General features: G+C 46.7%; 1 protein-coding gene across 2 annotated transcripts in view; it reads left to right on the top strand.

The window, feature by feature from the left end:
• Window positions 1–12,945, top strand: part of LOC132243192 (nuclear GTPase SLIP-GC-like) — a 42,917-nt gene that overhangs the window by 16,582 nt on the left and 13,390 nt on the right. For both annotated transcript variants that reach the window (XM_059727909.1, XM_059727910.1), the window contains exons 9-14: window positions 721–739; window positions 6,646–6,735; window positions 8,704–8,812; window positions 9,589–9,722; window positions 11,136–11,300; window positions 12,576–12,733. In XM_059727909.1, coding sequence (XP_059583892.1) covers window positions 721–739; window positions 6,646–6,735; window positions 8,704–8,812; window positions 9,589–9,722; window positions 11,136–11,300; window positions 12,576–12,733 — 675 coding nt within the window. The remainder of the gene's footprint in view (window positions 1–720; window positions 740–6,645; window positions 6,736–8,703; window positions 8,813–9,588; window positions 9,723–11,135; window positions 11,301–12,575; window positions 12,734–12,945) is intronic.

The following is a 12,945-nucleotide window of genomic DNA, read 5'->3' as shown; positions in this document are numbered from 1 at the left end:
CTGCCACCCTTCCTTACAGGTCATGTTCACTGAGCTTCTGAAGCATCTAGCAATCGGTTTAAGCATGTGTTAGGGATTTTGCTTTACTCAGGTGATGGAGCAAGGGCAGGGTGATCCAAGCTAGATTGGTATTTCCCTCCCCCTGCTGGAATTTGTGGGGAATTACACACGGGACTTAATTCATTCCAAAGCCCGTGGCGTGTAAACACAAAAACAACGCACCAAAACGGCCCAGGTTAAAATTTTTAAGGCGAGGTAAATTAACAAAGGTGAAACATTGTGTTGTGTAAAAATGCCAACAGTTCCCAACAGTATTTTGCAACACAGAGATCCCTGTCTATATCCAGTTCCAGCCAGGGAGGAAGGCGGTGGATGGGAAGGACACGGAGGGGTCCCCCAGTTTCTACCCAGCAGAAACTCTTTTACCCTGCTTTCCCAAAAGTTATTTGTCCCAGACCCAAATCCATTCTGTTCTAGCCATACTGTCTTTCTTAGTTCTGAGAAAAAGTCAGAAATGGTTGGGGAAGGGGAGGGAATGCATTTTAAAACAAATACAAAAAAAATAAAAAAAAGAAAAAACAGGGGGTTCTGCTATACTTTGAACAAAAAGCTCTGTTTCCACCTTCTGACCTGGGTGTGCTAAATGGAAGGAATTTTTAAATTTTGCCAAAGTTGGCATTTAAAGTTATGCCTAAAGTTGGCATTTTCACTTTTTTTCAGGGAACGAAGACACAGAAATGTGAGTATTTGCATAGCAGCTGTTCTACTTCTTCCAGATGGAAGCCTTTGAAATGTATTACTTATTTACTTATTTATTAGATGCTATCGTGTGCCCTCACCCTGCCAGTCTCCTTTTCTCCACACTAAACATAGACTCATAGATGATGGGGATTGAAGGGACCTCAGGAGGCCACATCTAGTTCGACCCCCTGCTCCAAGCAGGACCAGCCCCAACTAGATGATTCTAGCTAGGGCTTTGTGTAGCTGGATCTTAAAAACCTCCAAGGATGGTTAGTCCACAACCTCTCTGGGCAGCCTGTTCCAGTGTTTCACTACCCTTCTAGTGAGAAAGTTCTTCCTAATAACCTCCCCTTGTATGGCTGCCTTTAACCCCTTTATCACCTTTGTAACTGAGTTCCAGATCTGCTCCAGTTTCTCTATGATGTCCATATCATCCCTGAAGCTCAGACTTCACCACTGCCCTGTAAGAAGTATTATCACCTCCCATTTCTTGCCCACAATACTCCTGTAAATGCAACCCCAAACTGCATCTGCTTTTTTTGTGACTGTTTCATGCTGCTGCCTCGTGCTGAGATTGATTCAACATAACCCCTGGCTTCACAATTATCCATAAATGCTCACTTGCATCTTATACTCTCCCCATCCTTGTAAGTTAAAAAAGTTTGCTTTAACACCACTCCAGTTTGTTCCAAATTAACAGATTGCAACTGTTTACTGGAGTGGAACATAAGTCTAAAGGAAACTTGTGTGCTATATGAAGGTCACACAGTGCAGGTACTAATCAAAAGCTCCATTATCTTATGATTCCTGAACAGGCAAGACTGAGCCAGACCAATTCCTTGTGTCGCAAGATGATTCCCCTAGGGATATTTTGTATATACAACTTAATCACATTGGAGGTGTATCATGTACCAGGGTGAGATGCATTTGCAGACACTATCAGCAGACATTTACTCTCTGTCACAAGTGTTTGTCCCTCTATTTTGGGGGTTTTTCCCCTTTCAACTTCTGCCTCTTGTAGCTTCTTCCATCTTTCACTAAAGATCTTTTTGGGGGTAAGACTCTCAAGTAGGATGGTTGGAGAATTACAAGCCTTCACAGCATACCTGCCCTATCCAACACTGAACAAGGATAAGGCTTCCTGCAGATCTTGCCCAGAGCTGGTTTGGACTTTCATAGATTTCATAGCAATTAGGGGCTGGAAGGGACTTTATGAGATCACTGAATCCAGCCCCACTGCCATGGGCAGGAAGTCTGCTGGGATCAAATGATCTCAGCAAGATAAAAATCCAAATGCCTTTTGAATGAGTCCAGGGTAGGTGCTTGCACCACCTCTGGGGGGAATCTGTTCCAGACCTTGAACACTTGGACTATGAAGAAGTTTTTCCTTACATTGAGTCTGAAAGTCAAGAAAGGGAGGAAAGTGGATCTGGCAAACTATAGGCCCATCAGCCTGACCTCTATTCCAGGAAAATCTTAGAAAAGATTATCAAAGAGGCCATTCTTAACAGACTGACCAATGGCAGCATCCTGAGGGATAGCCAGCACAGGTGTATTGCGGGTAGGTCTTGCTTGACCAATCTCATTTCCTTCTACGACCAGGTGACCTATCACCTGGACAAAGGAGAGGAAATTGATGTTGTATACCTTGACTTCAAAAAAGCCTGCAATCTGGTATCCCATGATCACCTCTTGGCAAAACTGGCCAACTGTGGCCTGGGGTCCACCATGATCTGCCAGCTGGGGAATTGGCTCCATGGTCAGACCCAGAGGGTGGTGGTTGATAGAAGTCAATCATCGTGGTGCCCTGTGACCAGTGGGGTCCCCCAAGGCTCTGTCCTTGGACCTATATTGTTCATTACTATATCTTGTACTATATCTTCATTACTGATGTGGACATAGGTGTCAGAAGTGGACTGGCCAAGTTTGCCAATGATACGAAATTTTGGGGTAAAGCATCCACACCTGAGGACATGACAGTGATCCAGGCTGACCTTGAGGCTCAGGAAATGGGTGGACGAGAACATGATGGTGTTTAACACCAAAAAATGCAAGATCCTCCTCGTTGGGAAGAAAAACCTGCAGCTTTCTTATAGGTTCAGCAGTGTTACGCTGGCTAACACTACAGATGAAAGGGACTAGGGAGTCATGATTGACCACAAGATGAACATGAGCCTTCAGTGTGATGCTGCAGCTAGTAAAGCGAGCAAAATGCTGGCTTGCATCCATAGATGCTTCTCAAGCAAATCCCAGGACATCATTCTCCCCTTAAACTCGGCCTTAGTGAGGCCGCAGCTGGAGTACTGCGTCCAGTTTTGGGATCCACAATTCAAAAAGGATGAGGATACGTTTGAGAGAGTCCAGAGAAGAGCCACGCGCATGATCACAGGGCAAGAAAACAGACCTTATGACGACAGGCTGAGAGCTATGGGACTCTTCAGCCTGGAAAAGCGCAGGCTCAGGGGTGATCTGGTGGCCACCTATAAGTTTATCGGGGGTGACCACCAGTATCTAGGGCACATTTGTTCACCAGAGCGCCCCAAGGGATGACGACTAGGTCGAATGGTCACAAACTACTACAAGACCGTTTCAGGCTGGACATAAGGAAGAACTTCTTTACTGTCCGAGCCCCCAAGGTCTGAACAGCCTGCCACCAGAGGTGGTTCAAGCGCCTTCATTGAACACCTTCAAGAGTAAATTGGATGCTTATCTTGCTGGGATCTTATGACCCCCGCTGACTTCCTGCCCTTTGGGCAGGGGGCTGGACTCGATGATCTTCTGAGGTCCCTTCCACCCTTATGTCTATGAAATCTATGAATCGGCCTTCTACAAGTTTGTGGCCATTAGACCTAGCTATCCTTGTATGGTTAAGGGCTTGCAGACCAAGCCCTATGAGGAGAGACTGGGGCACCTGGACCTCTTCAGCCTCCGCAAGAGAAGGTTGAGAGGCGACCTTGTGGCTGCCTATAAGTTCATCACGGGAGCACAGAAGGAAATTGGTGAGGATTTATTCACCCAGGCGCCCCCAGAGGTTACAAGAAATAATGGCCACAAGCTAGCAGAGAGCAGATTTAGACGGGACATTAGGAAGAACTTCACAGTTCGAGTAGCCAAGGTCTGGAACGGGCTGCCAAGGGAGGTGGTGCTCTCCCCTACCCTGGGGGTCTTCAAGAGGAGGTTAGATGAGTATCTAGCTGGGGTCATCTAGACCCAGCACTCTTTCCTGCTTATGCAGGGGGTCGGACTCGATGATCTATTGAGGTCCCTTCTGACCCTAGCATCTATGAATCTATGAATCTATGAATCCCTTGGGGAGCCCTGGTGATCAACTGTTTTCCCAGATCCTGATGCACTCCCCTTATAAACTTATAGGCAGCCACCAAGTCCTCCCTGAGCCTTCTCTTCACCAGGCTGAAGAGTCCAATGTCCCTCAGTCTCTCCCCATAAGGCTTGCTCTCCTGGTCTTTGATCAAATGGGTGGCTTTCTTTCAGGCTCTCTCAAGCTTATCCACATTCTTCCTGAAGTGAGGAGCCCAAAACTGGACACAGTACTCCAGCTGTGGCCTCACTAAGGCCAGGTAAAGAGGGAGGATGATGTCCCTGATTTTGCTTAAGATGCATCAGTGGATGGATGCCAGAGTTTGGTTTGCTTTGCTGGCCACAGCATTGGATTGGTGGCTCATGTTCATCTTGTGGTCAATCAAGACCCCCAAGTCTCTTTCAGTCACAGTGCTAGCGAGCGTACAACTGCCAAGCCTATAAATATGAGGCTATTTTTTTCTCCTAAGGTGTAGTACCCTGCATTTCTCTACATCGAATGTGATCCAGGTCGCCCTGTAACCCCAGCCTGTCCTCCAGAGTGACCACCTTTCTCCATAATTTAGTGTTATCCACAAACTTTGCCAGTCCCCATCTGATGCCCAACTCCAGATCATTAATGAAGATATTGAAGAGTACCAGACAGAGCCCTGAGCCCTGGGGGTCTCCACTAGTAACCTTGTGTCATGTTGATTTATTCCCATCAACCAGTACCCTTGGATCTGACCCTGGACCTAATAGAAGAGACTGGGATGGAATTCTTCCACAACTTATATATAGATGGCCACCAAGTCCCCCTCGGTCGTCTCTTCCCCAGGCTGAACAGTCCCAGATCCATTAGTTTTTCCTCATAAGGTTTTCCCTCCAGGCCGTTAATCATTCTTGTGGCCCTTCTATGGACCCTCTCAAGATTGTCCAGGTCTTTTTGAAGTGTGGCACCCAGAACTGGACACAGTACTCCAGCTGGGGTCTCATCAGTGCCAAGTAGAGAGGAAGTATCACTTCCTTAGCCCTGCTTGCTATACATTGGCTAACACATCCTGGTGTGCTGTTAGCTCTGTTGACTACAGCATTGCACTGGTAGCTCACGTTCATCCTGGTATCAACCATAACCTCGAGGTCCCTTTCAGCCTTCTTACTGGCCAAGAAATCTCCTCCTAACCTATATTCATGCTGCTGGTTACTTCTCCCCATTTATCCTTATTGAACTGCATCCAGTTTCACGCCACTCACCTTTGCAGCTTGTCCAGGTTCACTTGGATCTGCATCATCACCCCTAGCATGACCACTTTTTCCCATAACTTAGTATTCTCTGCAAACGTGGCCAGTGTGCTTTCTACGTCCTCATCTAAACTGTTGCTAAAGATGTTGAACAGCATGGGGCCAAGGAACGAACCCTACAGGATATTACTGGCCACCTCCCACCAAGATGATACAGTCCTATCCACTAACACTCTCTGGGTTTGACCCCTTAGCCAGTTCCCAACCCACCTGACTGTGGACTCTGCCAGCCCACAAACGCCCAGGTTTTGTTTTTTTTTAAAGAGCATCATGGAAGACTATATCAAAGGGCTTTCTGAAATCCAAGTATATGACATTATGAATTATATAAGGCACCAGTATCCAGCAGTGTAGTGTGATTTCAGCCAGGCCTTTTCAACTTCAGTGGCTTGTCTTAAAAATGTGTCTATTCATGATCTATGCAAGGCAGCAGCGTGGGATTCCAGACAACCCTTTGGGAAGTATTTGTATCCATGCAGCCATCAGCTTTGGATGTCTCTCTGGCTGTCACAGGCCATTGATTCATGCTACAATAAGACCTACTTAGACTTCTGCTTTGGAATCACCTGTGGCAGAGCACCCAAAGGACCAATCATTAGAAGAAAGAAAAAAAACAAACAGCAGCTGGAGAACTCTTTGAGATAATGTCTGTGGGTGCGTTCTTTCACTTGCCATCCTTCCCCTCTGCTTTAGGTTCCTCTAAACACTATGGACTCTGTGGTGCAGAAGGAATTGTAGGAGAAGGTGGTGATGTGATGCCTTTATATCCTCAGTATGGTGTTTGAGACCACCTAAGCACATGCATGGATCAGGCAGATACTGCTGGCAAAAATGCTCCACCCATAGGTGCATCCAGCACCTGTGTCAAGCCACAGTGAAGACAAAAGATACTGGTTATTAGAAAACTTAGATTCTTAGAAAAACAGGGCTTCAAGGGGCCTCAGGATGTCATATCTGGTCTAACCCCCTGCTTATGGCAGGACCATGCCCATCCAAACCATCTCAGTGAGTTTTTGTTTAACTTGCACACAAAAACTTCCAGTGACAGAGACTCCACCACCTTTCTAGGCAACATGCTGCAGTGCTCAGTTACTGTAAAGGTAAGAAACTATTTATTGAGAAAGGAAAAATCTTTTCCCTCTGGGCTCAGCAAAAAATTACTGGGCAATGTGCCTTGGGTTGTGTGAGGCTAGCAGGTGGACTAGAAGGTCCCTTCTGTTCCTAGAAGCTAGGAATCTCTTAAAGCATCTTAGCATTTTTTTCTGGGAATATCTATGGTAATGTTTGTTTCTTTTCTGAACCTAGATCCCTCTGGAGAGCAAACATGATGCCATTTTAGAGAGAAATGCAGCTTTGAAACAGGAACAGGGCAAAAGAATGAAGGACAAGCTAAAGGTAACATTATACAATGTTTAAACCCAGGCTTCACCTACACCTCGAATACTGCATGTCATGCTGGCTATCATTCTCCATCCCCTTAAAGTAGGAGTCAGTATTATATATTCTGTGGGATGGATCCAGCCTGTGGAGCCAAGGGACTTTTCTGTAGGGGGGCTTTTGGTGGCTTTCTGGAGGTAGGGCACTTTGGCCATGCTGGGACTGGTTAGTAGGAAACTCTACCCATACTTCAGCAAGAGGGCAGGGAAAGCCATGGTAGCAGCAGCCAGGTTGGAGCATTGTCCCGCTTTGGACCCAAGCCAGGTTGTCCTGGTCTTTTCCTGGTTCCAGAGAAGGGCAACAAGGTTGGGGACATGGAGAGGCTTGTGTGCATGGAGAGATTACAGAAGTTGTGATTTCTCAGCTTAGAGAAAAGACAAGTGAAGGGGAAATGACAGACTTAAAAAATATGGAATGATGTGAGAAAGCGGATAGGGCTTTGCAGTTTGCCATCTCTCACCACACCAGAACTAGGGTGCAGATCAGGACTGTCCTAGGGAGTGAGTTTAAAACAAAGGGAGTTTTTTCAAACAACATGTCACTAACCAGTGGAGCTCACTGCCACAGGTCATTGCAAAGGCTGATCATTTCACCAGGCTTAAAAGGGGATTGGACAAATAAATACAGAGCAGGTGCCTCAGTGGGTGTTAGAACTGGAATCCCATCCTGTGGGGCTACACAGTCGTTGTCTGTAGTACGGTCATGGGGAACTAGACAAGGCCATTTCCTTTCTTTTTAGAATAGACCATTTATTCCCCTTGTGTTTTGGACACACTGGTTCTGCGTGCGGCAGTGATTGTTGGACCCCTCTGAAAGGAGAGCTGCTTTTACCATGCGGGGAGCTGATCCTTCTTTCTAATCCTGCTTCATAGGTCTCCAAGTAGCTCCAACACTGACCTAGCTTTAAAGTATCTAGTTTGAGTACTGCTAGCTGTATGGCAATGTCACCACGGGACTGAGCATGGGGTAGCTGGGAAAAAGGCTTTCAACCCACCCTGAGCTCTATACTGAAGTAGGTAGTGGTAGCCAGCACTGCTTGCCCTAGCAAGTTTGAAGCTATCCTGGGGGCGTCAGTTCAAGCTGCGGTCATACCGGTGACAGAAGAGCAGTCGTGCCCTCCATTCTAAATAGCACATCCAGGAATTAAATGCAATTTGTAGACCCTGCTGAGGGAAGAGATGAGATAGAAAGTTGGTGCAGCAGAGAGGTTTGTAAGGGGAAAGCTGCACAGGAGGAAGTACTTGCAGTGACACAGGCCTGGATGGATTCACTATAAAGTAGGTCTGTGCAAAGCGGCTAGTATTCACTTCAGATTTGATTGGGTGATTTGAATCACTGTCCCAATTCGATTCAGCTGAATCTGATTCGGAGATTTGTCTGCTGCCAAATCTCTGAAACTCCGAATCAGCCAGGCCCATCCCCCACCCACCCACCCAGCAATGGCTGTCCTGCCCGGCCCTGCTCCCAGAACTAGTTAAAAAAAAATCCCCAGTGCTCACCGGGTGCCGCCAGGTGGGGGTTGATCTCCACTTCTTCCCACTGTCCCATGCTGCATGGGGGGCTCTGTATAAGCCCCCTGTGCCCCCATCACTCCCCCAGCCCTCCCACAGGTGCCCCACCTGGGCCTGCTCCAGCCCTTTACGAGAAAAAAACAACCCAGAGTCACCACTTCTGCTGGCGAAAGCAATCCCTGCTGCCCTCTCCTGCCCCATACTATGTAGGGGGCTCTGCAATAAAATCAGCACCTGAAGCTTTGCACAGCCCTACTGGAAAGCAAACTATGGAGCAGAGCTGAGTTTGAGAAAGAGTGAAGTTGGCTTAGGATGCACAACTGGCTAAACTGACGCTTGCGCTGTGAACTGCTGCAGAATTCCTTGGTGCCGGGAGGGTTTCTCTGTGTAAATCCCGTGTGCTTGTGTGCTTTAGAGAAAACTGCCAAGTGACTCAGAGATTCTGGACAAGACCGATTTTGTCTACACTGTCAGCGCCAATGGATATTGGGATCAAACACTTAATCTCAACAAGGAAGAGTCAGGTGACGTTAAATCTTTCTTTTGACTATGCACAACTGGAGAACAAAAGCCAACCAATGCAAGAGCAGTACTGCTGCATTCACTTTCCCTCGGGATCAAACTGGGGTTTCTCACCAGCAAAGACTTGTTTCTCACTGGCAGGTTGTACATTTGAGACAGCTAATTAAATGTTCTTAAACATTCACATTTCTTGGCTTAAGGACACATGGGGCCAGACCCCTTTTTCCCCACTGAAAGCAGCAGCAGGGCCCTCTCTCCTGCAGGAGCAACAGGTGTTTAAGCAGTTGTTCCTTTTACCTAACCCCCTCGGGTGGCAAAGATGGTGTCAGGGCTTCTGATCCCTCGGCACTAATTCAGGAGTCCCTGCCTGAGTCTGCCAAGCAGGCTGTGCTGTTCCTCCCCCCGCACACTGTTGGGCTAGTGTTGGCAGGTCCCCCCACAGCTGGGCCTTGCATGTGGCAACTCCGATGCTGAGCAATGATTTCAGGCCCTCTGCCGACTCTGGCAGATGCCACTGTGGTAATTAAACTGGGGTCATCATCGCAGGCTGTTCTTTATAAGTGTTTAAACCTTGAGCTTTATTCAAATTATTTGGGATTCTGACACACACAAATAACTCAGAAGTTGGGGCTCTTGATTTCAGCCTACCCTGCCTTCTCATTCATCCAGCCTTGTGTCACCTACAGGAGGCTCCCCAAGGTCAATGTTCTCCATGTGAAATCTATTGCAAGAACATATTCCAATGGATTTCTAACTCCATTGCTCTGCGCTATTTCAGAGATACCCAAGCTGAGAGACTATGTCCGGAGTGTCTATCTGAAAGAGAAGAAGAAGCTGCTAATGGATTATGTGAGGGAGACACTGGTCATTCTCTCAGTGGTTCAAAACCTCAGGAAGACACCTGAATGCTTGGTAGGTCCTGAACTGTGACATGATTCGGATTCGGATTCAGAGATGATTCGGATGGTTCAGAGGCCAAATCTATGAATCTAAATTGAATTGCTGGAAGCTTTAGGCTTTCCAAATCAATTTAGAGCCTCCTAATCAATTCAGAAAAGATTCAGAGATTTGACCATCGGGTATAACGGAGAATCAATGAAATATCTATAGCTTTGTTGTCTTTTCGCTGATTCAAATGACACTTGCAGGGATGGTAGCCCCTGCACCTATCTCCTTAACAGCTGGCAGGCTTCATGGCCACAGTAGGGCCTAGCAGCCAGGCCTGCAGTAGTTTCCCGCCCCACCCCCCATGGCCCAAAACACACACAGTCAGTTGCACAAGCACCCATGACATGAGTTTTGCCTGTCAGCAGCTAGAGGTGCAGGGCCCCAGAATGCAGAAGCCCCTGCACCTGTCTTCTTGAAACTTGGCAAGCTTTGTGGCCTCCACAGAGGCTAGCATGTCTACAGTTTTGACCCTGCTGTGGCTTAACACATACATGTGACGTGAGTTTTGCTTTCAAGTTTCTGGGGTACATTTTCCCCCAAACTCCTGCACCTATCTACTTGAAGCTTGGCAGGCTTTGTAGACTCAGCAGTGGCTACCATCCCTGCAGTTTTTACCCCTCTGTGCCTTAACACACACACAGTGTCTCCTATATCATGAGGTTTGCTTGTCAGCAGCTTGAGGTGCAGTTTCCCAGAAACCCCTGTATCTATCTTCTTGAGTCCTGGCACACGTCATGCCCTCCATACAGGCTATTACTCCAGCAAGTTTCATCTTAATCAAACAAAAGACAACAATGTTATAGATATTTCATTGATTCTCCATTATACTCTATGGCCAAATTTCCAAATTGGCTCCAAATCAACTCTGAACGTTCCAAAATGATACAGCCGAATCAAATTGGAAAAACAATTTGGAACTCTGAATTGATTCTCTGGCATCCAAATTGGCCTAATCTGAATATAATAGTTCCCTATTCACACAGGCCTATTGGGTACGGGATGAAAAATGAATCCCTAATGACGATTTGACTGTGTGTGTACGTGGAATTTTTCGAGGGCCAAAACTAAGAAAGAATGATTCTGCAGAATTCCTCTGCACCCTATTACTAACCTTCTTGCCCAGTGATTTCCTGCCCCTTCTCCCAGCTTCCCAACAAGCCTTGATGATAGAGCCATGGATAAGTATTGAAGAACACCAAGTACGGGGTAGGTGACACCATCTTTCCGCCCCCTGATAATCTTGAGATGCCCTTAGGGAGGTGTTGAACCAACAGGAGCCAGCCTTGCAGTTTCTAGAGGGAAGAATGTCTGGAAGATATTTCTATTATCTCCAGAGCTGGGTGATCAGTGATCAGTTATGGGGTTCTTCTATTCCAGGATCAATTTGGTGAGCAGGATCACTTGGAGAACTCTGTCAAGAAGGAAATTATGGCTCTGGAAGAACAGGTTAAAAAATGTTTTGACCAGATGAATCATTCCCTTGATGAAGGTGCCAAGGAGGCCATTAAATCTCAGAAGAGAATTATCAATAAACTCCTTGATGTGAGTATTGTGTGCTTACTTGATGTCTGCAGCTTTTATTCACTGACTAGCAGTTGCCTCCACATTCCCTCTCTGCTGCATATTTTTATTAGGGTAAGCTTTGAAATCTATGGGTGAAAGACAATATCATTATGTTTTGAGAAGATTAATGAAGATTTCCATTGGGCATTGGGCAAAATGCACTTGTGAAGAGTAATGTTCTATAGGCCAGGGTCCATTACCTACCTCACATTGACCTTTAGTTTCTTCCAGTGGGACTTCAGCAGTCCTGCCCATAGAGTAGAATCATAGGGAACTGGGAGCAGAAGGGACCTGGGTCTTCAAAACCTCCAAGGATGGAAAGTTCACCACCTCTCTGGGGAGCCTGTTTCAGTGCTTTACTACCCTCCTAGTGAGAAAGTTTTTCCTAATATCTAAACTCAATTTGTCTGGTGCACCTCAGTGTGTAAAGATAAAGAAACTTAGCTCAACAGGGCCACATTCTGCCTGTGACAACTGGCCAATTAGTTTTGTAGGGCCTGGGAAGCCTATTGACATGCAGATGGGATAACCGAGGCAGATCCACATAAAGACTTATATGGACCAAGTTGCCAAAATCCAATATATTTACAACCCCCGCCCCCCAAGACCCTCCCAGCTGCTGTCTTACCCTCAAGTCACCAAAGATCAAGGTTATGTTTCACTAAGCACCTAAAGCTTTGCCTCTGGGCACACCCAGAACCACTTTGACATTTGACAGACCTGAACAGTTTGCCCTATCAGGATCTACACACTAGACTTCCCCCAGGTGCCTCACCTATGTGACAGGAATGCTCAGTGCTGGCTTATTGGGTCCATCTGTCCACAAAATGTATTGAATCCAGAGTGGAGGGAGGCATCTCCCGGGAGGGTTGAATAAATTGAAGAAAGGCTGGAGTGGAGACCTCCACACTTCTACTGGCTAGGTTAGGGGGGTTAGTGTGCTGGTGACTGTGGATCTCACTACAAGGAAATTAACTTTCCTTTCAAAACATAAAGACCATTCAAATCCAATTCAGGGCTGTGGTTTCCATGGAGGGTTGGCAGTGGGGTGTCACATCACAGCTTGGTGGGGCTGCAGCCCTCATGTCAATTTAGCTCTGAGGCTCTGTTTCTGCTTCTCCCCTGGAGAATGGAGATGATCCTCCCTGGGTTCTGTTGCCTTACCTATTTAAGGCTGTGAAGCCTTCAGGGAATAAAACTATAATGAATTATTCCTACCACACTTTAATCACAACTGTGTTTCCAATTTTACAGAGAGACAATGGAAACCAAGGTTATTATAATACCCTCAAAGCCCTGTGCCTGAGGCATGGCGTGTACGCATCCCGGTCCTGCGCCCGTATAGACATCAATGATGCCCTCGCTCAGCCCATCTTTGATAAAATTGACATGATCTTTGGAAACATATTCAGGTGAGAGAAACCCTGCCCCATGTGGCCTGCAGAGATGGTACCCATGGCAGTGGGACCAGGGAACCCATTGTGGTATGCATAAGGCATGGAGCAGCAAAGAGAGCTCCTTCTCAGAGTCTCACAACCTGAAGATCACAGAGGGAGGGTCAAGTGGATGGAAGAGGCAAATGTTAGGGGATGGGTAGGAGGGGAAGTAGCAAAATGAATAGAAA

Source organism: Alligator mississippiensis, chromosome 1 (genome assembly GCF_030867095.1).
Source record: "Alligator mississippiensis isolate rAllMis1 chromosome 1, rAllMis1, whole genome shotgun sequence".
Taxonomy (NCBI): Eukaryota; Metazoa; Chordata; order Crocodylia; family Alligatoridae; genus Alligator; species Alligator mississippiensis.
The sequence above is the reverse complement of the archived record's forward strand: the minus strand, read 5'-3'. Positions and strand labels throughout refer to the sequence as shown.